Source organism: Nomascus leucogenys, chromosome 2 (genome assembly GCF_006542625.1).
Source record: "Nomascus leucogenys isolate Asia chromosome 2, Asia_NLE_v1, whole genome shotgun sequence".
Taxonomy (NCBI): domain Eukaryota; kingdom Metazoa; phylum Chordata; class Mammalia; order Primates; family Hylobatidae; genus Nomascus; species Nomascus leucogenys.
Genome location: NC_044382.1, coordinates 91,062,616 through 91,090,286, shown reverse-complemented (window position 1 = coordinate 91,090,286; position 27,671 = coordinate 91,062,616). Strand labels below are relative to the sequence as shown.

Below are 27,671 nucleotides of genomic sequence, written 5' to 3'. Positions count from 1 at the left end.
TTGAGAGGATCAGGGGATCGCTTGAGCCCAAGAGTTTGAGGCTGCAGTGACCTATGATTGTGCCACTGCAATTCAGCCTGAGCAACACAGTGAGACCCTCTCTTAAAAAATAAAAATAAAATAAAAAATCCTGTCAATAGGATGACAAGACAAACCATAGATTGGGAGAAAATATTTGCAAAACACTTATCCAATAAAGGACTTACATCTAAAACAATTCTCTAAACAAAAAGTGAGAAAACACAATCCCATCACAAAATGGGCAAATATACGTCTCTTCACAAAACAGATGGCAAATAAGCACATGAAAAGATGATCATTAGCCATCAGGCAAATGCAAATTAAAACAAAAACAAGTTATCACTATAACCTGGCTAAAGTTAAAGATGCTGAGAATACCAACTACTGGTGAGAAAGGCGGGCACCTGCATCCCTCATGCATTGTTGGTGGAAAAATAGTACAGTCACTCTGAAAAAGTGATACTTAACAACATGAGCCAGAAATTGTAGTCCTGGGTACAGGATTGAAATACAGCAATGAAAGTAAGTGTCCACACAAAAACCTGTATATAAATATTCATGGCAACTTTATTTGGACAGCCAAGAAATAGAAACAACCTAAATATCCTTCAATGGGCCAATATATACACTGTGGTATATCCATAAATGATATACTACTCAGCCAGATTGTTACATAAAACAACTTCTATGAATTTCTAGGGTAGTATGCTGGGTACCAGAAGCCTATCTCAAAGTTGCATCTGGTATGGATTCATTTATATAACACTCTTGAAATGACAAAATTATAGCAATGGAGAAGAGATCAGTGATCACTAGGGATTCAGAATGGGGGCAGAGTCTGACGATAAAAAAAAGGATAGTATGAGGGAGTTTGTGGGAATGAAACACTTCTGTGTCTTTATCTTGGTGATATTTATGGAAATCAATACTTGCAGTGGAATTTCATAGTACTATACACACAATAAAAACATGTAAAAATTGGTGAACGAGTAAATTCTGTAGTTAATAGTTTTGGACTAATGTCAATTTCTTGGTTTTGAAAATATACTTTGGTTATGAAAGATATTATCATTTGGGAAAGCTGGATGAAGGGTATACACAAACTATTCTATTTTTGCAACTTCTTGTGTGCCTTAAATTATTTATAAATAAAAAGTAATGTATTAACATATATGTGTATACATAAAATTTATGAGAGGGTAGTTAATTTAGTCTGTTATTTAATCTGTGTTCTCTTTATTTGCCTAGCAAAGCCCAAACCAATCAGAAATTGTTATAGCAAAAAGAATCAGGAGATCACTTAGTTCTGTGGTTCCCAAACCCAGTGACATCAGAATTCCCCTGGGAAACCATCTTGAGGGTATCCATGAGAAATCTGTCAGGTAGTTCTTATGTAGCCACCTCCTGTTTTCTCCATTTGTGGGAATTACTGCTCTCATCTTAGAAGTCGGAAGCCCAAATAAGGCAGCTGTTAAGTATTTTATAAATAAATTTGCCCAAGTAATTGGCACAGCTCAAGTCAAAACAATAGTTTATTCTCCAAATGGAATTGTTCCTGTCAGAAACACCCTATCGCAAAACGATAAACATTGCCTTACAGGTAGCTACTTAGTAAACTCAGGCACAAATTTATCTAGGTACTTAGTAAGAGTTTTTGTTTTCTGTTTTGTGAAGGGAAGAGGAGTAAATTTTGTGTGTTTGTATGAAAATATTGAAACACTCCAGTTACTGATGTTCTGAAAAAAAATTTTGAAAGTCTAAACACACAACACCCCAGATAAATGGGGGCTTTTTCCTGTTATTTTTTGATAGCACTGAGAGACACAGCTCTAATTTGACAGCTATAAAAATTCGAATGTGTATCTGTATGTGTACTGGATTCCTGTATTTCATTCCAGGAAAATGTCTAGTTGTAGGATTGGTCATAATGGTCACGCTGTGGATAATATTCCTGGAATCTGTTGGAAGGTTGTCAAAGTAGCTAGCGTTTTTCTTTATTGGCTTTGCATAAAGCCAAGAAAAGAGACTACAATAATAAATTACCATATTACAATAAAATGTTCACTAACAGTAACTTATGTAATCTTTATTTTAACCTGTAAAGTCTATGTCAGTGGATTATTTAAGCATTAACTCACATTCTTATGCTACTGTAGTTGGGGGACTGTCTTCGCTGGTTATACTGAGCAGTCTTCGTTTCTAACACAATCCTGTCCTTTTTCTTTGGTAAAGTGATGTTATGTTTGTTAGTACCTGAGGAAGAGAAGTGGATTTTTATAGCTTATTAATTGTCACAGTAATGTCACCACAGAAGGTGTACAGCAAACCATTAAAACATTTAACAATTAAATGTTTTAAAGCATAAATTGTCTCATAGAAGAAAATAGTTTTTTAGAGTGACACATTTGAAGGGAACCATGAATGACAAATAACTAATATTTTCAAATATGCACATGCCCAGTCGCCACCTCATTCAGATGGTCACTTAAGCCTCTAATATATGATGTGTATCTTCAAAAACAAGGGAACCACGCACACACAGCTCTCAGATGTGTGCAATGAGCACCATCACAAATGTCTTCCTTAATGCACTCTGCTTTCCAGCTGACCTGAAGCTTGCAAACAGCAATTCTGATGGTAAGGAGGGTAAGGAGGAAATCAAAGTCCCCAGGTCACTAGTCAGATCTAGCCACAGAAGTACCAGCTCCTTTTACTCTGCTTATTTGTGGTAATAAGTTATTGTTGGCATGAATTCTGTTCTGTAATCCAGTCACAGTGTGGGAGAAATTTTTAAATCTAGCCTTCTAAAACTTTTTTTTTTTGAGACAGAGTCTCACTGTGTCACACAGGCTGGAGTGCAGTGGCGCAATCTCGGCTCACTGCAAGCTCCACCTCCTGGGTTCACACCATTCTCCTGCCTCAGCCTCCCCAGTAGCTGGGACTACAGGTGCCTGCCACCACACTCGGCTAATTTTTTGTATTTTTAGTAGAGACGAGGTTTCACTGTGTTGGCCAGGCTGGTCTCGATCTCCTGACCTCATGATCCACCCGCCTTGGCCTCCCAAAGTGCTGGGATTACAGGCGTGAGCCACTGCACCTGGCCTAAAACTCTTTTATTATAGTTAATTAGAAATAGAAGTCTGGGCACAGTGGCTCACGCCTGTAATCCCAGCACTTTGGGAGGCTGAGGCGGGCAGATCACCTGAGGTCAGGAGTTTGAGACCAGCCTGGCCAACATGGCGAAACTCCGTCTCTACTAAAAATACAAAAAAGTAGCTGGGCGTGGTGGCGCACACCTGTAGTCGCAGCTACCTGCGAGGCTCAGGTGGGAGAATCACTTGAACCCAGGAGGCAGAGGGTGTGGTCAGCCGAGATTGCACCACTGCACTCCAGCCTGGGTAACAGAGCGAGACTCCCTCTCCAAAAAAAAAAGAAAGAAAGAAAAAGAAAAAAATAAATAGAACAAGGGGCTACATTGCTTGGCTGTGCTAAAAGTGTAGGATATACGGAGCAAACCCAAATTTCAAAATGTATATGCTAACAGATGTATTATAATGCTTACTTACGTCTTTCAGCAACCAGCTAACGTTTAAATCTGTACAATAATGGGCAAAGTAAGACATGCTTTAAATAATTTTTCATTTCAATCACAGCTGAGAACAGTAGAGAGAACTGTTACTTTTTAAAATGTGTCTTGTCCATTTCTTGCTTTGGAAACTGGTATTAAATAGATTTTGTCATATCTTTTTTCTCCAATAGCTTTATGAATTTATCCAGCTTATAGTAAGATTTTTTTTTCTATACAGTTTGACAACTTTAGGTACTCTGTTCGTGTGTGTTTGCAGGTAGTATGACCACTTTTCCCCTCCACAAGTTCCTAATAGGTTCCAAGTATTTCCCCAGGATCTTAATTATAGTATACAATAGTTGATTTTGTTTGTTCTGTATTTTACACATTTTCTTATGTTTATATGTTTATAATTAAATACTTTTCTCCTTATCAACATACTCATCTTCCTCCTGCCTGTGTGTGTGTGTGTGTTTAAGTAATGAAAGAAAGCCATTGTGAGTGGAATTTATTTGCCAGGATTCCCATAGATGGATAGGGTTTGGCCCATAGGTGGATTTTAGAGGGACTAGGAACGCCTGAAACTATATGCAGAATTTTCCAATTATGTGTGTATATTTGTGTATATGAGTTCCTAACACAAGAAACCAGCTACTATTTCAACCTGTACAACAATGAGGATTTAGTCACATATTACATAATTTTCCATTTTAATCACAGTTAAGAACAATTGAGAGAAGTGGACTGTGGTTTGACATGGTTTATGGGTGTTCCCAATGTTGTCCAGTTCTGTAGATGATCCAGTCTGCAGAACCTGCAAAATGCACATTTTACATTCTGCTTTTATTTCATGGCTGCCCTAATTATGGTCATTTTAGGGAAAAGTTCCCATGCTATTGGTAAAAATTAGAAAGAGGGCACAAAGCCTCACCCTCAGGCATAAAAGCAGAGGACAAAAACCCAAAGATGTTTTTAACGTATAAGAATGCAAGGAATAAATCAAATAAAAATGTTCAGTATGCACCTGTAAAAACAAATGACAATGTCTGTTACTGCTTAAAAGTATTTGAGCACAGTAAGAAAAAAAGGGTTAAGTGAAACAAATATGGCAAAATCTTGGTAATTGTTGATTCCAATTTATAGGTATGTGAGGGTTAATTGTACTATTTTTGCATATGTTTGAAATTTTCCATAATATATTTTTTAAATTACATACATATTCTAATTGTTTAACTGCATATTCTCTGGTTAAACTGAACCAGAACATGGACAATCTGCTCTTATAGGAGCACAATGGACATGTGGAGGCAATGAAGTCACAAGAAGAAGGTGAGAAAATGAAATTTAACATGCTAAGAAAAATATAACATATTAAGAAGAAATGAAGCTAAGGATCCAAGAAATCTTAGCAAGACCAGAGAAAAATGTTTAATTCAGTGATTAAAGCAAAGTAAAATAATTCTCAAAGATTTAAGAAAATGATAAAACACAGACTGCTGCTGGGAATGTAAATTGCTATATCCTTACTGGGGAAAAATTTAGTGACATGATCCTATATCCTTTAATCCGTTAATTCCATTAACAGTGTAACCTAAAGAAACAAAATGTGAGCACAGGTTTCTGCCTACATTTCTCATTGCATTACATTTTTTTTTTTTTTTTTTCTGAGACAAAGTCTTGCTCTGTCCCCCAGGCTGGAGTGCAGTGGCACGATCTCGGCTCACTGCAACCTCCGCCTCCCAGGTTCAAGCGATTCTCCTGCCTCAGTCTACCGAGTAGCTGGGACTACAGGCACGCGCCACCATGCCCGTCTAATTTTTTTTGTATTTTTAGTAGAGACAGGGTTTTGCCCTGTTGGCCAGGCTGTTCTCGAACTACTGACCTCAGGTGATCTGCCCACCTCGGCCTCCCGAAGTGCTGGGATTACAGGAGAGCCACTGCGCCTGGCTCATTGCATTACATTCTGAAAGCTCTTTGAGGGTAGGGGCTTTGTCTGCCCTACTGACCACTATATTCCTAGAACAGTTCCTGACACGAAAAAGTGCTGAAATGAATGTATGTTAAATAAACAGTGAGGAATTAGAAAAGACCAAAACTCAAACAATAGGATAATTATTTGGTACATTTTGGAATAGAAGAAATCCTAGCTAGTCATGTAAAATAGTATTTTCAAAGAACATTAAATGACATGAGAAAATATTCCAGATATAATGTTAAGTGGAAAAAATCAGGATGTAAAACCATATACAGGATGATCCTAATTAAATATGTTTAAACTAGCACAAGGAAATACATAAAAAATTTTAAAGCAGTTATCTCTAGATGATATACACTTCAGTGATTTTTAAATATTCTCCTTCAAATTCTTCTGTGTTTCCCAAATTATCTATGAGGACTCAAATCTTTTCTAAAAAAGGAATTTCTAGTTTACATTCTACGGATAGATTAAGTCTAGCATTACAAAAAGAGCCAAAGTCCTCTTTGACTACTTCCAAACCAAGTTCCCACTCTATACCTGCAAAGGGTGATCAAAGAAGGCTTGGATCACCTTTTTTACAAGTTTGGTGTCCTTCCTTCTAGATCACTTTTTATGTTTTTCATACACTTGCAGTATATGTACCTATAGAAAATACATGGTATTAGTGCATTTTAAAATATAAATAGTATCAAGCTGCGTGCATAGTGACTTCTTAGTCTATTTTGTGCTGCTATAATGGAACACTACAGACTGCGTAATTTATAATGAACAGAACTTTATTGGCTCACAGCTCTGGAGGCTGGGAAGTCCAAGATTGAGGGGTTGCATCTGGTGAGGTAGAAGGCATCACGTGGGTGAGAGAGAGTAAGCAAGAGGGTGCCAAACCCATCCTTTTGAAAGGAACCACTCCTGCAACAATGGCATTATTCCATTCAGAAGGGCAGAGTCCTCATGGCCTAATCATCTCTTAAATGTCCCACCTCTTAATACTGTTAGAATAGTGATTAGCTTTCCAACACATACATGCTTTTTGGGGGGACACTTTCAAACACAGCTCATAGTTAACATCTACTGTTTGTTTTCTGTTTTAACTCAATAATGTTTTTTGAGATGTGCCCATTTTGATACATGGAGATTGAATTCATTCCCCTTAACTGCTACGTAGTACAACATTTTATTTAGCCATTTCCCTATGGATAAGCAGGAAAGGTCCTGGGGACTCTTTCTTTGAACCTACTGAAGGACAGCGCTGAGGAGACTACATCTCACTCTGCTGCTGGTCGGGAGAAAGAAATCTGCTCACAGGATAGGGTGGGTGGCACTTCTTGAAAGAAGAAAGCAAGTTCAATCCCTGATACCTGCAGAACAGAGACCAAGGAAGTCGGTCCAGGCCTGGACAGGGACTCCCAGTATAGAATGTAAGCCATAACCAAGTCATGACAAGTGTCTTCTCATTCTCTTCACACCAAGTTCTGGTTCTCAAAATGTCTCTGACACTGATTTCTTTCTCTTTACTCTGTCACCTTTCTAACTTAGAAATTCATCACTTCACCACTACATTAGCTTCTTGGCCTCTATCCAGTTTCTCTTCCTTCTAATCCACCCAATTTACCACTTCCAAATGAGTCCTCCAACAACTCCACATAGTCAACTTTCTCTGTTAAAACCTTGAAAGGTGCCCTGTTGGGTCCTACTCATGGTTCCCTTTTTGGCCTTCCATGGCCCCTAACTTAAAAGCTTAGCTTTCTAGTCTCTTATCAAATTTTCTGTCCTTCAAGTCCCACATCTTCTGTGATTCTTCTCCAGGGCTTCGTGATCACGCACATATTCAGACATTCAAAAAAGATTTAAGTGAGTGCTACCAAACACCAGGCACCATGCAAAAGCCTGAGGTTCTGGCATGTACCTGTAAATAACAGTGCACCAAAGGCTGTAGCTATACTGAACTATGATTTCCTTTTAATTTATCAGGGCATGCTTTGTTAAATTTCTGCCTCATGGTTATAACCAACAGTGACTTCTGGGTATTTGAAAGGCTTCAGCTTCAAAGTAATCCAAGAAAGCATTACACAGCTATAGGTTTTATTTATTATTATATCGAGTTGATTTGAATGTAGGAATACATGTGAGTTTTCAGTTTATTTTTAATAATTTACAAAATGAGACCTGGTGGTCACTAAAATCACTTTCAGCTCCAATGGTCTAGAATGCAGGATACTTGCAACAGAACCACTAGATGTCACTACTAACAACACAAAAGTTAAAGCAAGGGCTTGAGATCACAGGATTACTGTAAAGAACTACAAGATTTGGCCGGGCGCGGTGGCTCGCGCCTGTAATCCCAGCCCTTTGGGAGGCCGAGGCAGGTGGATCACCTGAGGTTGGGAGTTCGAGACCAGCCTGACCAACATGGAGAAACCCTGTCTCTACTAAAAATACAAAATTAGCCGGCCATCATGGCGCGTGCCTGTAATCCCAGCTACTCGGCAGGCTGAGGCAGGAGAATTGCTTGAACCCAGGAGGCGGAGGTTGCGGTGAGCAGAGGACATGCCATTGCACTCCAGCCTGAGCAACAAGAGCAAAACTCCATCTCAAAAAAAAAAAAAAAAAAAAAAGAACTACCAGATTCAGGAATAAAAATGTGAAAATGCTTCTATAGAGAAGCCCTATAAAAATCCAGAGGAGTAGCTTCAGACACCTTTGTGCACATGAAATGCCACAGAAACAATAATTGTTAAGTACTTCCTATACCCTTCTATTAATAGAATAGCCTTCAGCAACTTACTTGTCAGCAGCATAAGGAGAATCAAGTCTTAGAATAGGAAGGAAGCTTATTTGTCCATCAGTTTTCAGATTTCTATTTTCTGGCACTAGAAATACAGTCTATGTCACAACCCAGTGCACACGTGCACGTGTGCGTGTGTGGACACACACACACTGATTATATATATATATAAAATATATGTGTGTGTATATATATAAAATATGTGTGTATATGTATATATAAAAACATATATATATATATAAAAACATATAGTTGAAACCAAAGTTTCACAAAACAATAATGCCCTTACTATGTGTAGTGCACTTTGATATTTTCTTTTTTATGTATTCTATTTCATTTAAAAAAAAAAAAAAAACTGGCTGGGCATAGTGGCTCACACCTGTGTAATCCCAGTACTTTGGGAGGCCAGGATAGGAGGATCTCTTGAGTCTAGGAGTTCAAGTACAGTCTGGGCAACATAGTGAGACCTCATCTCTACAAAAAATAAGCAAAATTAACCAGGTGTGGTGGCATGCACCTGTAGTCCTAGCTACTCAGGAGGCTGCAGTGAGAGAATCCCTTGAGCCCAGGAAGTCAGGCTGGAGTAAGTCAAGATCAAGCCATTGCACTCCAGCCTAGGCAACAGAGTAAGACCTTATCTCAAAAAAAAAAAAAAAAAAAAAAGCTTGTTACAAAACAATAAATTGATTTTACTCAATCAAATACACTTTCTTATGTTAATATATCAGAAAACAGAAGCCCAGAGAGGTGCAGTGACTTGCCCCAGGTAACTCAGTAGCCAGAATTCAAGGCTTTTCAGGACACTGGTAGATTTTGTTTTGGAAGACCCTAAGTAAAAATTGAAAAGTGTCTTTGGCACAATCTCAGCCCCTGCTGTGCTCCTCAACCTTCTAAATCCTGTGGCTAAGACACTGCAGTAAAAACAAAACCAAACCAAACCTGACAAAGTGTATAGATGATTAGTTATATGCAGCAGCCATTTAAAAAATACAGGTTCTTTCTTAAATGCAAATGTGATCACTTTAACTTTTCTATTTGAATCCCAGCAGTGGCTGTGGTTTTCGGGCCAAATACAAATTCTCAGTGTGACAGTAAAGGCTCTTCCAGAGCTGGCCCCAGTCCTGCTCTAGCCAGCTTGATTCTTCACCACTTCCCCACAAGCACCTTCAAGATTCTTCCTTCACTCTTGACCTGGCTAAGTCATAAGGTTTTTGAGACTCCACTCACATTCCTCTTCTGCAAAGACTTCCTTGGCATATGCTTGCCCACAGCATGCAGCCTACTCTTCCTGAAGCTTCCTCTTGTGTGTCCTCTCCACTGGACTGTGGCATTCTTATGTCTCCTCATTTGCTATCTGTGGCACCTGGCCTAGGATTCAGTATGTAAGAGGAAATCAGCTGAAGTGAATATTTTCATATTCTCACTCTTAAATTTTAACCCTAAAAAAACCTCACTGGAATATCTCTGGATTATGTAAGAGCTGATTTTGACATTGCAGAGCTCTATTTCCTAATATTTTGGGAGTATGAATAAAAACCACTATACCTATCATAGGAGAAATATATGCAAAAACCCAGTTCTGGCCTTTTTTCTCTTCGTTTTAATAAGCGTTTGTTGGAGGGAAGGTGAATTTTGTTTTTTTTTAACCTCTAGCTTGTAGGCTAGTACCTGCTGAGCAACACAGCCTCTGCTCCCCCCGCTGGTCCCTCAAAGAGTTTTCCCACTTCTCAAATTCCCAACCCAAGAGCCTTTCTACTTAGGTGGCACACACAGACATTCTTCTGTGTATGCTGCAACAGGGCAAATCAAGAACAGTGGCCAACACCTGAAATGACTTAATTAATACTTATCAAGCTGGGGAGAAATCAGAGCGGAAGAGAGGCAGCTAAAAGCTCATAGTGACTAAGGACGGTGGGTAATGAAGGGAGCACTGATTTGGGTCTGTGGTGGTCAGAGGTGGCTTTGTGAGAGTGAATCACCAACACCAGGGTGGGAATTGGGTAGACCTGTGGGGAAGGAAGCACTTCCAGGTGGGCACCAGCATAAGCAACAGTCAGCTAAGGGTATGAAGGAGAAGACTCCCCAGATCAGAGAGCGCTTGGCACTGGGGAGGGCTCAGGCATACAATGAGGTGGGGAGGAGTAGGGATGCTAGTGTCCCTGAAGGAGCAGGTCATTATCCACTGTCACCCCTCACTCCATGTCTCGCTGCCTTGGTTATAAAGCACATTCAGTTTTATGTATCATTTTGATCTTCTCTACGCCCTTGTCAGGTAAGCAGCATAGATACCGTGGGCTTTATTTTTCAGAAATAGTTTAAGAAGGAAATAAGAAAATTGGCCCAAGTCACACAGCTAGCAGCTAACCAGCCTCACAGTTTAGATCTCTGGACTTCTATTTCACAGACCTAAAAATTCACAGTTTTCGCAAAAGACACATAGCTGAATTTCCCTATTTTACAAATAAAGAAACTGAGGACCACAGAGGTGAAGAAATTTTTCCAAGGTCACACAGAAGCAGTATTTAGGAGGTTAGCTGGAAGCGGCTTTACCCAGCCTTATTTCTGATAGATGTTGTACATTATTTGAGGAAGCAGGGAGAAAAAATCCTCATATTGCCAAGAAAGAACAGTTACTTCAACAAAACCAAATATCTTCTAATGTTTAATAACTGTCAGGATAACATTCTGTTAGCATAACTGCATTTATAAAAATGGAAATTGTTATCAACCAAAAATTAGAAGTTTTTTAAGTGAAAAAAATTCTAGAAAGAAATCAAGCTGCTTGAGGAGATGGATCTATCTGGGGAGAAAGTCCTCCCCAATCTACAGGAGCTCCTCAGAACTTTTTTCTGCCACTGGTGAATTTTTAGGTCTTTGTTGATCAGAGAAAAAGTTTTATTTTTAACTTTTTTTTAAAAACTAAACATTGACTCCAAACCGATAAACTCTCATCTCAGAATCTGTTAGCAAAGGATAACTAATGTTTGCAGACAAGAACACCATTCAGAGGACACATTATTATAATTTATTTTACACTAGAAATGACATGACTTGAGAAATGACTTGCCGAGAAATCTGTGTTTACATTAGGGAGAGTGGGGGGAAAATCCCTCACAGAAGTTGAAAACGTGTTAAGTGGTAAATACCAAAATGCCCAGCAAGCATTTAAGCCGGCTCTCATCCTAGCATGAATATGGGCAGCTCAGCATCTTAAAATTTACTTTTAGCTTTTCTAGCAGTTTGAATTAACCCTTTCTCTACTTCCACTTTCTCTGCGAGAGTTCAGCTCTTAATCTGCAGATGTGGACTGAGGGTGCTGTCACGGTGCTCGGTGATCCACTGGTGAATGATGTCCTCACCTGAACTGGTTTCCTACAAGTGGGCTGCCTTGTGGACATGTCTCCTAAGCTTCCTTACTATCCATGTAAGGCCTAGACAAACATTAGGAAGCAAGTTCAGCTTGTATGGATTGGAAAAGGCCTGTCAGTAGAGCAAAACAATACAAATCAATGTCACAATAAAGGTATATCCAGACCAGAGGTTCTCCAGAGCAGAATCACCCCAGAGAGACTGTGTCAGGTGGCCCCAGCATCTGTAGCTGTAAACGATCCTCAGGTGATTTTAAGTATATCCCTCATTCAAAGACACTAATCTACACTCTCTAAAAAGCCAATGACATTTCAATCTTTGTTTCAGCTCCTAGCAAATGAAAACAAAAAAAAGTAAGCAACCAAAAAAAAAAAATTGTTCCAGGTTAGGTTTATCTTAATACTTAACCGGCTATGAAACTTATTTACAGCCTTAGTGAATACCAATTATATACAAGAAAGGTGAGCATTTAATGAATATTTGTATAATACTTTACAATATCTTATCATGCATTAATGATCTCATGTGGTTCTCACAGCAACCCTATGAGGTAGCTTGTTATTTTCAAATTAAAGATGAAGAAAATAAGTCTCAGGGACATGAAGACTCACTCAAGAGCCCTCAAAGAGTACAGCAGAGCAGCTGTGGGGTTGAGAAGCAGAGGGGTAAAATGACCATTGTTTTATTACTATAGGTCAAAAAGAAATTTTAATGTTTAAATATTTCCTATAGCTTTTTAGAAAACTTCTAATTACTATGCCACACTTTGCTGGTAAAACATATTATCTCACAGTAAAATATTGTTTTTTCTTTATTTTACATCTATCTACACAAACACCCACACATACATACACGCACACATACACACTCGCTGTCTCTCTCTCTCTCTTTTGGAGTAAAACAGAAATAATCTATTGTTCCTGAGTTTGACTGTGTGAGAATCACTTAAGATAGGTCATGTTTACAATACCAGTTTCAGGGACAGGTAAATCCAGTAATTTAATTTTTGTATATCTTACATTAAAATGAACACACAAATACATTTCTCCCTTAATCTCCATGTCAGACAAATGGAAGTGAAGTACTTGGCCTAGAAAAGAATAACCTGCAAGTGACCTAATAATGTTGGTATTCCTAGTATTAGTAAGTTAGATTTGTTTCTTGCTATTTATAGTGATGTGTCTTTTTTTTTTTTTCTGAGACAGTGTCTGGCTCTGTCACCCAGGCTGGACTGCAGTGGCACAGTCTCAGCTCACTGCAACCTCTGCCTCCTGGGTTCAAGCCAACCTCCCACCTCAGCCTCCTGGGGAGCTGGGACTACAGGCACACACCACCATAAACAGGCAAATTTTTGTATTTTTTTGTACAGACCGGGTTTCACCATGTTGCCCAGGCTGGCCTCAAACTCCCAGGATCAAGTGATGCTCCCACCTTGGCCTCCCAAAGTGCTTGGATTACAGGTGTGAGCCACCATGCCTGGCCATGATGTATGCCTTTGAAGTGTTTCTTCTAAACATTCAGTCTATCAAACATCAGTTGCTGTAGACATTTGTGTCCAAGGGAAAAATAATCCATGTCAAGTCTTAGTGAGATGAAATATTCCACGGTATCGGTCCTATTAAAGCCAAGGCTGGCCAGGTAAACTCTTGGCGTTCTTCGTGCCACAATTTCTAAGCTCAATAGAAGAATGTGAAGAACATAAAACAAAAGCCAAGAGAATAAAAGAAGATTAACTGAGCAGTAAAGACTTATTTGAGAATATTAGTACTAAACTATCCATTCCTGTCATTGAGTACATGCTACTTACAGCAAAGTAAAATATTTCCTGAATTGGTGGCCCCCAACCTTTTTGGCACCAGGGACCAGTTTCAGGGAAAACCATTTTCACAGACCAAATGGGAGATGGTTTCAGGATGAAACTGTTCCACCACAGATCATCAGGCATTGGCTGGATTTTCATAAGGAGCATGCAACCTAGATCCCTCAGAGGCACAGTTCACAATAGGGTTCACATTCCTATGCGGATCCAATGCTGCAGCTGATCTGACAGGAGGAAGAGCTCAGGTGGTAATGCTCACTTGCTCGCCTGCCCAGCTGCCACTCACCTCCTGCTGTGAGGCCTGGTTCTGCTCCGTGGCCTGGGATTTGGGGATCCCTGTCCTAAATAACTTGGTAGGGGACTGATTGGAAAACTACAAACTAAGCCAGGGTTTGCCCACTAAAGATGAAAGCAAATTTCGCATTTGGTGGGATGAGTCTAAATGCAATGGAGACATTGATCTTTGTAACAGCAAAACATTAAATCCAGGCTTTTCTTTTACCTTGTTAATCGACATTTTGTTCATCCTGAGAGGTTGCTTTAGCATAACTCAGAGGTAGATTCAGCCCAACAACTGGCCCTACAATGCTCAGCCATGATGTGATATAGTTGACATTCCTAGGAAACAAGTGAAATACAGGCCATGCTAACGTTTCCATTGCAGTTTTTGGATGAATGGTAGAACATCAGTTGGTCACCAACAATAACAGAAGTGAGGCTTTTTTCAAAGATTTGTGCCTACCACCTGGAATCTCAGCATTTCTGAATGCCAGCCCCATTGCTTGACAAGAATTTAAGGTCCAGAGAGCCTGTGAGGATCCCTCATTAGGGTAGTTGAAGAATGAGGTAAGGTACTGGCTCCTGACTCCCCTTGATGATTCAAATTTTACCCTTGCAGTTTACAGCATTTACTAAGGTAACAGAGTGCAGTGATTAAGAGCATGGTTCTGAGGCCAAAATGCTTAGATTCAAACCCCACCACTTAACTAGCTGTGTGACCTTGTTTGAGTGGCTTAACTCCTCTGTTCTGTAACTTCCTCCTCTGTAAATTGAGTAAAATAATGGTACTTAGCACATAGGAATGCTGCAAAAATCCAATGTCTTACTGTATCTAAAACTCTTAGAACAGCATCTAGCATATCATAAAAATCATTGTTAGCCATTATTATTATTAATATTTCTTTTTTAGCCTAGCTTTTAGAGTCACATAAAAAGATTTACACTTTTAAAATCAGAGTAGAAGCTAATGTATCTTGATGGTGTTTCTTACTTATTGATTTTCTGAGAATTCTTTAATACAGGAGTCATGAATTCATTCGTCTTGCAGGGATGAAGCACAAAAAAGGGTTGCCCAAGTATTGGATGTTCCTGTAAGAATCAGAATTGGTCCAGGATCAATGTGAGTTACTTTGAAATGGCTAAAATAATTTATCTGGTTTACTCCTTTAAAATAGAGGTTTGTCTCAAATTCCAAGTTATTGAATTAATATACAGGTTTATTTTCTATTTTTAAAAACAATTTATAATCCAAACATCAGAAAAAGTTGGTGAGAAAGGACTATTCATTGATAAAGCAGTATGGTCGAGTATAGCAGGGTGCCCATTTTTGTTTACACAATATAAACTGTAAGTTGCATTTTATCAGTTCCCTCTCTGTTGGCCAGTGTTTCTCTTTGGCCTATCATTATTCTTCAGTTTTTCTTCAAGGATGTTCACAAAGCTCAGTAGTTTGAGAACCTAAATAATTCATTTTATTCACCTCTTTGTCAATGGTAAGAGAATCAAAATCATTTGCATATTTCTTTACACAAATTTTGTCAACATGTTGTTTCAAGCCTATATGTATCCAGTGGCAGTGCGCACATGTTCTACGAGTAGAACCAGGGATGGGAGGAGATGGCCTGCACTATTTAAATTGTTCTACTTCTGTCTGTCTCTCTCTCTCTTTCCATCTCTGAGTTTTTGTTTTTCTTTTTCCTCATTTCTTTCCTTCTGTCTCTCCCAAGCCTACAGGGCTGTTTTTATAAGTTAAAAGCCTGAAATGTAACTCTGTTCCTTTTATAAGGTAGTAATTGGATATAAGATATAGGCCAGACAACACCCAAGTTAGGGACGTGGACATCATTTGGCAAGCAATGGGGAGCCCTAGGAGGTTTCTATGTAGTGGGTAATCTGTGCACAAGTTCTAGCAACAAAAACACTATTATTGATGATACATTTATCGATTATTTATATTGTGGATTAACCATTATACCAACACTGCAAACTCAAATACCTATGAAGACAAAGTAGGTGACCTAAGGGGATAATGCCAGCTAAATACACCAGCAGATGACGGGGCCCGTGAGGAACTGCAGAGTGCACCCATCCGAGGCCATGCTGGCTACTCTGCTCCGGCCAACTGTCCCATGTGGGAATGCAGGTTCAGCATGCCAGACCTTCCTATTTGTGAAACTAACCTAGAAAAGCCGAAGTTTATGTTAAACCTCCTACATTTAAGTGTTGGCATAATTTATTTTTAAACATGGAGTGGGACAAGTAAAACAGGCTTCTAGGATGGATTTAGACTAGGGGATGCCTAGCTTCTTTTCTTGGCTTCTTCTCTCAGCCAACCCAAGGGGAAGCTGAACTCAGAGCTGTTGATGGGATGAATTATGTGGCTGTCCTTGCTGCCTCTACCCCTCAGCTCCAAACATTCATGTCTGCATGCTTATGCACACATCCACTCACAAGAACTGGAAGGGACAATTCCTCTTCTATTGGTGACACTGGGTATGGAGATTTGGGGTGGTGGTGGTGAGAGATGAGTTATCCACTAGTTATAAGTTATTGCATGTATCTGGCATTTTTAGCACCACCTGGCACTTTTTTCTCCCTGAGTGCCACCTCCAGGTGACTGACCAGTGGCCTGATTATTCCAGCAAGGCATCAGCTTCCTCTCTACAGCTCTCTTCTCAACCTTCATTCCCATCCCTAACTGGGCCCTGGGCTCAAAGCCCTGATGTGTTGTGCCTATGCCAAGTTCTCCTGTCCAACTTGAGTCTGGTTTCCCTTACCTGCCTTAAACTAATATTTGGCAATTCAACATATATTAATCAATCATCTTTTTTATGTGTCTCCCAGAATACTTCTAGCTATAGTTATAGAGACCACTGCATCTCTTAGATAAACAATGTTCCTGATCCCATGGAACTTAGATCCCATGGAACTTAGATTCCAGTGCAGGAGACAGCCAATAAACACACAGAACAAATAAATTAGATAATCCAGATAATTATAAGCCCTACAAAGGAAACACAACAGGGTAACATGATTCTGGAGGGATTGTGGTGACATTAGACTTGGAAAGGGAAGGCCTAAAGGAAGAGGTGATACAATGGACTGAATGTGTGTGTCCCTCTAAAATTCCTATGTTGAAACCCTAACCACCAAGGTGATGGTATTAGGAGGTGGAGCCCTTTGCAGGTGATTTGGTCATGAGGGTGAACCCCTCATGAATGGGATTAGTGCCCTTATAAAAAAAGACCCAGAGAGCTCTCTCACTCTTTGCCTATCATGTGGGGATACAGTGAGAAGATGGCATCTATGAAATAGGAAACGGGTCCTCACCAGACACTGGATCTTCCAGTGCCCTCACCTGGATCCTGTAGCCTTCGGAACTGGGAGAAATAAGTGTTGGTTGTTGAGCCACCCAGTCTATGGTATTTTTTTTTATGACAGCCTAGATGGACTAAAATAAGGTGAAACTTAATCAAAGATCAGAACAACAAGGAAAAAAACAACCATGCAGAGATTTGGGAACAGAATGTGGGGGCAGATGACCCTATGGGGAAATGAGCATAGGAAATATGCAGGAAAAATGCAAAAAAATTTAGAATTATCCTGGACTAAAATAATGACTGTTTAGAAAGCTGGGATTTAAAAAAGATAAATGTAGTCTAAATTCTTTTGGGATGACTTACACAGTTGCCAATGGAAGGAATAAAGAGGTATAATCCAATCTTATTGATGTAAAGTACATGTTGACTTTAATGAAATGAAACCTAGAGTTCCAAATTTCCACTAGACGGAAACACTCCTAATAGGGAGGATCAGTTCAATCATGCAGCCTCCACTCTCTGCAAGACTCACTCTCCCTTTGGCATCTCTAAGAGGTGGATAGGCACTTTCAGTTCAGGGGACCATTTTCTTAGAGGAGTCTTAGGACCATGGCACACTGCAGCTCTGCTCATTTGATGCTGCTTTGTAAAGACATGGACTTTACTTCTATAAGTCATCTTTTTTTCATTCCACATAGCAAGTGGGTAAGCACATGCATAAGCTCTATGGTTAAGACTGTTTGAGATGAAGTCCTGCTCTACCACTTGGTAGCTGTGAGCTATTGGGAAAGTCACTTAACCATTTTATGTCTCTGTTTCCTCATCTGGTAACTGTGGCTAATGATAGTATCTGTCTCAGAGATTGACTGTGACCCTTCAATGAGATAATACCACAGAAGGACACAGAACAGTACATGACACATAGCAGACACTTAGTTGGCTATTAGTATTTAACCCATTAATATTTAACAGAAAAGGATAACAGCCAGACATTCGGAAAGTAGTCTTATGGTACCCTGTAATAAAGCCAAATTTCAATCTAAAAATAGGACGTTCCTGTAAATTAAGTAGCATATTAAAGCATCACTGACCAATATCTAAGTGTTTAGGAATATTTGACAACTGTTTATAAGTGAAAGGAAGAAAGGTGAATTAGTAAAAGGTCTAGGTCTATATGGCAACTAGAACTATCACTGTATTTGTATTCAGGTTTAAAACCAAATTAATGAAAAATAATTTAAATGAATTTAAATTAAAATAAAAGCTTAGGTACTTCAAAAACACTTCAGTAATCTACAACATTTTAATATTCATTTTTCCTCAAAGAACATAAAGCAGTCATATTAGCATTTAAGGTTATGTTCTAATAGAATAAAATGCATGGCAATGCACATTTAAAACACTTTTTAAAATAATTGAGACTTTCATGCCTTTGAAGAGCTTTTAGAATAGCTTGAGCATTTCTTTAATGCAGGTTTGGCCATCTTTAAAAAATTCTTTATCCTTTACTATACTGAGACCTTATATTTATATAATTAAATAGAATAATTAAAATGAATGATGGTCTTTAAAAATCGAAAGTTTAAATTTATTAATAAATTGGATTTTAAAATAAAAATTATATTGTTTTGGCGAAATGCTTTTGGTTCAAAAGAATCAAGCCTATAATATGCTGATCAGCTTAAAATAGGAATTATAAGATATACTTATGTAATCTTTTAGAAGAATTTTATAAATTAATAACAGTAGAAGTGGACTTCCAGCTGTGATAGAATAAAGAGGTCAGCAAATCCTCTCCCCAGAAAATAAGTATAAAAATGAACAAAATTGTCAAAAACTAACCATTTTTGGGTCCTGGAAATCAACCAAGGGCAAATACAAAATCTGAGACGTGTTTAGTTCATGATAATCTGCTAAACTTCAAGTTAGAAACAGAGGGAATCTGAAGCCTTCTTGCCTGGAAGTACTTCTATATCCCCTCCTCCTCTTCCCCAAAGTCCCCAGCCACTCCATCAACAGAATTTTTACCAGAGCAGTCTGGCCATAAGAGCCAATAACTGTGTAGCCAGAGGGGCTGGCCTGATTTCCAACAGACAGCTAAAACTATTGCTCAGCAGCACTGTCAATAAAAATAGCAAAATAGGTACTAAATGAAAAGAAAAAAGCTGCAGCTCTGCTAGCCAGAGGTTGCAGTCCCAGTTGAGGCAAGCAGCGAACTACCAGTAATTTAATGGGGACATTCTGGAAATAAGACAGCCACGGAAGGGATAGATAAGTTCTCCAGGCATCACTGGCTGATGGGAAGGGGATGTTCAGTGGAGACACAAGAAGGCCTGATGGGAAGTAAGAGCTAAGGCCAACATGAATACTACTTGAGTTTTTAGCGTGTTCCCAATCCACGTACACATCCATTGGCAAAAGAAAAAGGCATTATAGGCTTGAGGTATTTGAGCATAATTTCTGTCCAATCATTGGCCAACCTGCAAGCTTTACAGACATAGCTGGATAACCCTGAGGAAGGCAGTCTAAAAAATAAAAATAAGAATTAAAAAACCAGTAGCAAAGACATCAGTGGCCACACTTACAGGGAAAAAAAATCTGCAGATAAAGCCTAGGAAAATTACTAAACCAAACAAAAATAACAGCAACAACAAGAAAAAGACAACCCTCAGGAAAAAATATTGGAATCCAGAATTGCTGCAATATATTATCTAAAATGTCTAGTTTTCAAAGAAATTTATGTGATATGCAAAGAAACCAAAAAGTGTGGTTCGTACCGGGGGAAAATTCATTATTAAAAACTGACTCTGAGTATAGACTTAGATGTTGGATTTACAAATAATTCAAAGCAGCTATTATAAATATGTTCAGTGAATTAAAGAAAACTAGAATTAAAACAGAAAAATTATGACAATGGCTCTGCAAATAGCTAATCTCAACAGAGGAATACAAACTATAAAAAGAACTAAATAGAAATTCTAGAGTTGAAAAGTACAATACCAGAAATAAAAAATTCACTAGATGGACACAATAGTAAATATGAGACAGCAGTGGAAAGAATTAGTGGATTTGAAAGTATATTAATAGAAAGTATTCAATGTGAAGAAAAGAGAAGAAAAAAATTGAAGAAAAATGAGCCTTAGACATTTGTGGGATAACATCAACTGTACCAGAATACAGATAATAGTAATCTGTAAAAGAGAAGGAGAGAAAAGGGCAGGCAAAATAGCTGAAGAAATACCGGCTAAAAATTTCTAAACTTTGATGAAATACATTAATCTACAGATCCAAGAGCTCAACAAACTCTAAGTAGAAATATAAAAAGACTCACATCTAGACACATCATAGTCCAACAGCTGACAGCCAAAGACAAGGAGAAACTCTTAAAAACAGCAAGAGAGTCCTCTAGGACTCATCACATAAAGAGGAATAACAATTCAAAAACAGCTGACTTCTTATCAGTCCAGCTAGGAGCAGAATGACATATTCAGAGTAATGAGGGAAAAAACCTGAACTGTCAACCAAGAATTCTACATTCTTCAGAAATGAAAGTAATATAAATATATTCGCAGGGAAACAGACTGAGAGAATTCCTTGCTAGTAGATTTGCCTTATAAGATATACTAAAAAAAATCCTTCAGGAAATAATACCAGAGTGTAACTCAAATCTACAGGGAAAAATGAAAAGTGTCATAAATAGTGAATAAAAAAGACTAAGCACTTTCTCTTTTCTTAATTTTTTAAAAAAGACATAAGATTATATAAGCAAAAATCATTAACACTGTAGTGTTGAGTTTATAACATAAATGTAATATACATGACAATAATGGTACAAAGGAAGGGGAAAGAAATGAAAGTATATTGAACAAAGTTGCTATATTTTATTTTTTTAATAATTTTTTCTTTCTTTCTTTTTTTTTTTTTTAGGAGATAAAGTCTCACTATGTTGCCAGGCTAGTCTTGAACTCTGAACTCATCAATCCTTCCACCTTAATCTCCCAAAGTGCTGGGATTATAGGCATGAGCCCCTGTACCTGGCCCAAAGTTGCTATCTTTTAGCAGAATTAAGTCAAATTGGCTGAGCATGGTGGCTCACACCTGTAATCCCAGCACTTTGGGAGGCTGAGGTGGGCAGATCACTTGAGGCCAGGAGTTCGAGACCAGCCTGGCTAACATGGCGAAAACCTGTCTCTACTAAAAGTACAAAAATTAGCTGGGCGTGGTGGCAGGCGCCTGTAGTCCCAGATACTTGGGAGGCTGAGGCAGGAGAATCGCTTGAACCCAGAAGGCAGAGGTAGCAGTGAACAGAGATTGTGCCACTGCACTCAGCCTAGGCAACAGAGTAAGACTCTGTCTCAAAAAAAAAAAAAAAGTCAGTATTAAGTTGTGCCTCTGTTGTTAGAATATTAGTAAGCATGTTTTTGAGAGCATATGGAACCCAAAATCTTTTTCTTGTTGTGAAGCAAATCCTTTAAGTATGTTGTTAATCATGAGCACTCTTCTAGCAATGTGTCAAAAGCATCCATAATTAATTTACATGGTTAAATTGTACATGCTTCAACACTCAATGCTTTCTAAAATGTATCAGTTTCTTTTAGTTGTGGCGAATTAGCGAAATCATTAATTACTTTTCAAACACAAATGGAAAATTAAATTTTAGAATATTCTAAATAAATCCTTGTTTATAAATATATAGGACTACTGAATATAAACCCTTGAGTTATGAAGAATGCGATAATGATCATATGATATAGAAAAATAACAAGTTTCCTTTATGTGACTAGAATTCATATATTATATCATTCACTCATTTATCAAACATTAAATCTTCTTGTCTGATAATTTTAAATTGATTTAAGCCTAAATCAAGGCAATAGGTCTGTAAGTGAAAAATGTGGTTAATCTTGTGGAGATCTTAATGCTGCAGAAATCACAGAATTCAAAGTTAACATAGTGACCTGAGCCAATACTATTTTTTCAGTCACATTCAATCAGCTGATTCTGCAAGCCCAGCAATTTGTATTCAGAGAAAGTAGAGTGAAGAATTTACAAGTAATTTGAGGCATGTTATCAGTGCAGACAATCAATGTGGATAATATTCTCCAAAAGCCATTATTTTCCAATGGAGATTTTGTAAGGCTTATGCTATCAAGAAAGATTATCTGTATTTTCTACCATTTTTCCTTGAGACAGCCAGAATCAAAGATGAAAGCAGTCATTAGTTGGTTTAGGAATTATGTGTTAAGAGTTTTTTAAAAAAATCTAAACTCTACTCCTTATTTGTTTAACGTACCCTTTTCAGAGATGGAAGAACATCAAAACTATTGGGATCCTTTTAGTGACATTTCTTAGATCGATTCAGGAGGTAAATTCATGTGAAAGTGCTACCATCTGCTGTCAGTAATAATGAACTGAGCAAATCTGCACTGAGAAAAATGTCCGTGTGGAAATACACACAGGCAATGAACTGTGTTAGACTTACAACTTAATAAACACTTCTACTGGAACAAAGTTCTGCTAAATGGTTTTCCATGAAAATAGAAATGATGGGTCAGATTTCTATCTCTGTAACTCCAGAGAAGTTATATAGGCATAGTTCCTCATGAAATTTAATTTAGCAATGGTTAAATGTCTCATAAAATAAGTCTGACAAGAATACTGTGAATTGGTTTTAGAACTATCAGATACGACTATCACAAGGAAATGATAATACTGCACCTTCATTCTTACATATAATAAATATGATGAGTTACTTGGTTCATTTCTTAATTTTCTTGGTTCTTTGCGAGGGCACAAATATAATTTCACATATTAAGCTTTCATCCAGTTTCATATTCCGGACTGATCAAATTTGCCTTCCACACTGGGCACATTCCTTAGAAATGGAGACAGGTACCTCCCTCATGCTAACCCCTCAAGCAGGGGAAGGAAAATGACTACCCAGCATCTGCAGCATCAGGCACTGTATTAAGTGCTTTACATGGCCACCTACCACAGTAACTCTTTGAGACAGTCTTTATTATTGCCACTTAAGATAACAGGCTTAGAGAGATTATGCTTACGGTCATCCATGTAGTGAGGGGCAGAGCACCTCCATACCTCCTAAGACCACACACTTACACTGCACCTCCTCATGCCCTCTGACCAGAATTGGTGTCTAGGATAGTTCCTGACTTCCAACCTCTAGTCTACTCCTTCAAAAATCTATTTATTGATTTTAAAATCATGTGTTTTCACAAAATTATAAGAGCAATACACATAGGGAGTTCAGACAATACCAAGAATAAAGAATAAAAGCGAGCTAATCCCAAACAGCCCAACTCAGATTTAATCACTGGTGAATTTCCTTTCAGACCTTTCTATACACACATTTATACTTTCAGTTGCTTGTTATTCACTGAACAGATATTTAACTGTTGGCCCTACTATGTGCTAGTCCCTACCATATGTGTCTTCTGTTGATCCTCTTTAGGTATCTTTGTCCTTTGTTTTACTAATTTCTGCATTTACCTTTATTATTTGCCTCCATATATTTTTGTTTGGCTTTATTTTGTTTTTCTTAATTTTTTATATTTCCATAAGTACTTAAAAGGTTATACATAAAGTATATGTAATCTTCAGTGTTGGCTACACTGTTCTACATGTTTCATTAGATTAAGCTAGTTATTTGTGTTGTCCACATGTATATCCTTGTTTGCTTGACTTATTAATTTCTAAGAGAAATTTAAATCTCCCCTATAACAGTTGATTTGCCCATTATTGTTTGTCAATTGCAGTTTGTCAATTTTTGCTTTATATATCCAGAAGCTGTGATACTTAAATGCATAGAAGTATATCTTCTTAGAGAACTGAAACTTTAATATGAAGTGATCATATTTATCTCTAATATGCTTTCTGCCAAAAAAGGATTCTTACCTGATATTAATATAGCCACATCAGCTTTCTATTTATATTATTCATTTAAAAAAATTGTTTGACTTCTTGTCTTTCTGCATCCTTATATTTAAGATATTTTCTATAAAAAGAACATAGATGGATTTTTAAACATCCACCTTTACAATCTGTCTCATAAGTGGGGTGTTTAGTTCACGTACAGGCTTTATGATTCCTGATATAATTTGATTTCACTTTTTTTCCATCTTATTGTAGACTTTTTACTCATTCTATTTTTAATGTTTCTTCCTTTTCTTTTTTTCCTCTTCTGTTTCCTTCTTTTGGATTGACTAAGTGTAGGATTAAAAATTTTTTCTCACTGCTTTTTCTCTTTTTGTTAGCTTGAAAAGTTATATACTGTTCACACATTCCTAAACATTTAGTGGTTATCCTTAAATTTTAAAATAGCAATTTCACTTAATAAAATGTACAAATTATTCTGTATCTTTATCTTTTTCCCAAACAATTCGAGTACCTTAATACTCTGATCTCCCCTTACTGATTTATGTACTACTGTTGTCTAGTATTTCCGCTGTATCTATCTTTTGTTAACCCCAGAAAATAGGTATTATTAGTACTTTATAGCTCAATGTTCGTTAAAATTTACCCACATTTTACTATTCTTTTTGCTTACCATTTTTCCCTATATCTCAGCATCCATTCCGGGATAATATTCTTTGTCATTGAAATACGTCCTTCAGAACACCTCTTGGTGAAGATCTGTAGGTAGTAAATTGTCCAATCCCGTGAATGCTTTATGTTGCCCTCATTTTTGAAAAATAGGTTTTTCTAGGTATAAAATTCTAGGTTACAATGATTTTTTTTAGCACTTGGATTATATTATCCCATTTTCTTCTGGCTTCCATTTATTCTGGGTAGAAGTCGACTAGTGTAATTGTCATTCTCTTTAAGATCTTCTCTTTCTCTCTACTATTTCACTGTGATGTGCATAGATGTGGATTTCTTTTCATTTTTCATTGGGGGATTCAATGAGTTTCCTAAACCTAAATATCAGTGCCTTTTCAACAATTCTGGAAAATTCTCAGCATCAGCTCTTTGAATATTGCCTCTCCTTCATTCTCTCTAGCCTCTCCTTCTGGAACTCTTATTAGACATGTTAGTCCTCGTCTATCCTTTGACTTTCTTAACCTGTTATCATATTTACTATTTCTTTCTTGTTTTTTGCTACAATGTATACAATTCTTCAGATTCTTCTCATACATTAATGCTCTCTTTAACTGTATTTATGTGCTTTTTAGAATAGACATTATATACTTTTCTTTCTAAAAGTTCTGATTATTTCTTAAATTTGCTGATCATTTTCCATAGTCGTCTTCCTATGTCATACTTTCAGTATTTTTATCCATTTTTAAAAATACGTTCAATATATTTATATTTTTGCACTGAATAATTTCAGTATCTGGATTTGTGAGTCTGCTACTAGTCTGTTGTCTGCTGGCCCTCATTCATAATGGCTCATTATGAATTCTGTATTTTTTTTATTGTGATCTTATAGTAGGACTACCAATATGGTAATTCTTTGAGGTCTAACATTAAAAGTGCATCCCACCAAAGAAGTTTATATATGCTTCTGCCTGGTACCTAGGAGGAGTTCCAATTCCATGACGTGAGGGTAAGCCTGTCTTTAGAAATTTTCTGGGGAGGTTTTTTTTTTCTCTCTCTTTTTATCTGTTTTGTACATAGTAAGGTAGAGAGAGTCAAATGGAGGAGAGAGAAAAAAATTTTTAATATATAGAGAATGATGGGGGAGAGGCTATTTCAGGTAAATTGGTAAGGGAAGGCCTAATTGCAGAGGTAATAGTTGAGCAGACCCCTGACCAAGAGAGGAGCAAGCCATGCACTTCTTTGGGAAAAGAGTATTTCCAACTTGAGAACACCAGCTGCAAAGATCCTAAAACCCTAGGGCAGAAGGGGGCTTGGAATGTTCAAGGGATGACAAGACCAGTGTGGTTGGTCAGGTGAAATGAAGAGGAATGACAGTGGAAGTAAGACCAGAGAGCTAGCCAAGACGCAGAATCATGTGGCATCTCATAATGCATGGAAAGGACGCGGGATTTTATTCTGAGTGTGATGGGGAGAGTTTGGAAGATTCTGAACAAAAAAGTGATACATTCTGATTTACCTTTTAAAATGTTACGTTGATATTGTAGAAGGGCAAGAGGGAATGCAGAAAGAGCAGTTAGGAGGTTACTGTAGTAGCCCAGACAAAATACAATGATGACTTGTACAAGGCAACAGTAGTGTGAGGAAGAACAGTCAGATTTGGATTTATTTTGAAGGTAGAGCCAACAAGATTTGCTAAAGGATTTGATACGCTGTGTAAGAAAAAGAGAAGAGCCAATGATGACACTAAGGTGAAATGCCTTTTCACATTTTCTTGACTATTTGTCTATTCGGGTTTTATGGAGAGTTTCTTATTAATTTATATTAGCTACTTAACATTTTTTGGGATATTGATCTTTTTCATTCATTCAGCCATCAATGTGGGCTATGCACTGTGTTAAATGTTAGTTATATCACAATGAATAAACAGATAACCTCTGCTGTCATGAAAGTTGCTGAAATAGTCCAATTTTTTTTTCTTTCCAGATTGTTATTTGTCTTTAAATTTTGTTCATGATGACTTGGCAATGTGGAATGTAATGTTAGATAATTAAATCTATAACTTTTCTACTTTGTTATTTCTTTTTTAACAGTTTTATGGATAGATAATAGTTGTACATATTATGGGGTGCCTGTGATATTTTGATACAAACATACAATATGTAATGGTCAGTCTGAGTAACTGGTATAGCCATCATCTTAAACCTTTATCATTTCTTTATGTTGGGAATATTCCAAATCTACTCTTCCAGTTATTTTGAACTATCCAATAAATTATTTCTTAAGTCACCCTATTGTGCTAACAAACATTAGATCTTACGCCATCTATCTACTTTTATACCCGTTAACCAACCCCTCTTTATCTGCCCTCCTTACTACCCTTCCCAGCCTCTAGTAACCACCACTATATTCACTTCCTCCATGAGATCAATTTTTTTAGCTTCCTCGTATGAGTGAGAACATGCAACATTTGTCTTTCTGTGATTGGCTTATTTCACTTAACATGATGTCCTCCAGTTCCATCCACGTTATTGCAAATGACAGATTTTATCTCTTTAATGGCTGAATAATATTCTATTGTGTATACATACTACACATTCTTTATCCATTCTCTTTATGGACACTTAGGTTGATTTTCTATCTTGACTATTGTGAATAGTGCTGCAATAAACATGGGAGTGCAGATATCTCTTTCACATGCTGATTTCCTTTCTTTTGGATATATACCCAGCAGTAGAATTGCTGAATCATATAGCATTTCTATTTTTAGTTTCTTTAGGAGCCTCAATATTGTTCTCCATAGTGGCTGTGCTAACTTACATTCCCACCAACAGTGTATGAACATTCCCCTTTCTCTACATCCTTGCCACCATTTGCTATTTTCTATCTTTTTGATAATAGCCATTTTAACTGGAGTGAGACGATATTTCATTGTGGTTTTGATTTATATTTCCCTGAGGATTAGTGATGTTGGG

General features: G+C 37.6%; 1 protein-coding gene across 5 annotated transcripts in view; it reads right to left on the bottom strand.

The window, feature by feature from the left end:
* Positions 1–2,250: 2,250 nt before the first annotated feature.
* ATG10 (autophagy related 10) overlaps positions 2,251–27,671 on the bottom strand; it is a 416,286-nt gene continuing 390,865 nt past the window's right edge. For 3 of the 5 annotated variants that reach the window (XM_030800849.1, XM_030800833.1, XM_003261671.3), the window contains exons 6-8: positions 14,811–14,908; positions 14,043–14,158; positions 13,156–13,391 (exon numbers count right to left, since the gene is read on the bottom strand). In XM_030800849.1, the coding sequence (XP_030656709.1) occupies positions 14,047–14,158; positions 14,811–14,908 (210 nt within the window). In that variant the 3' untranslated portion in view covers positions 13,156–13,391; positions 14,043–14,046. Of the gene's footprint in view, positions 2,275–13,155; positions 13,397–14,042; positions 14,159–14,810; positions 14,909–27,671 lie in introns of those variants that run through there. The other 2 variants (XM_030800857.1, XM_030800841.1) reach the window with 2 other exon arrangements.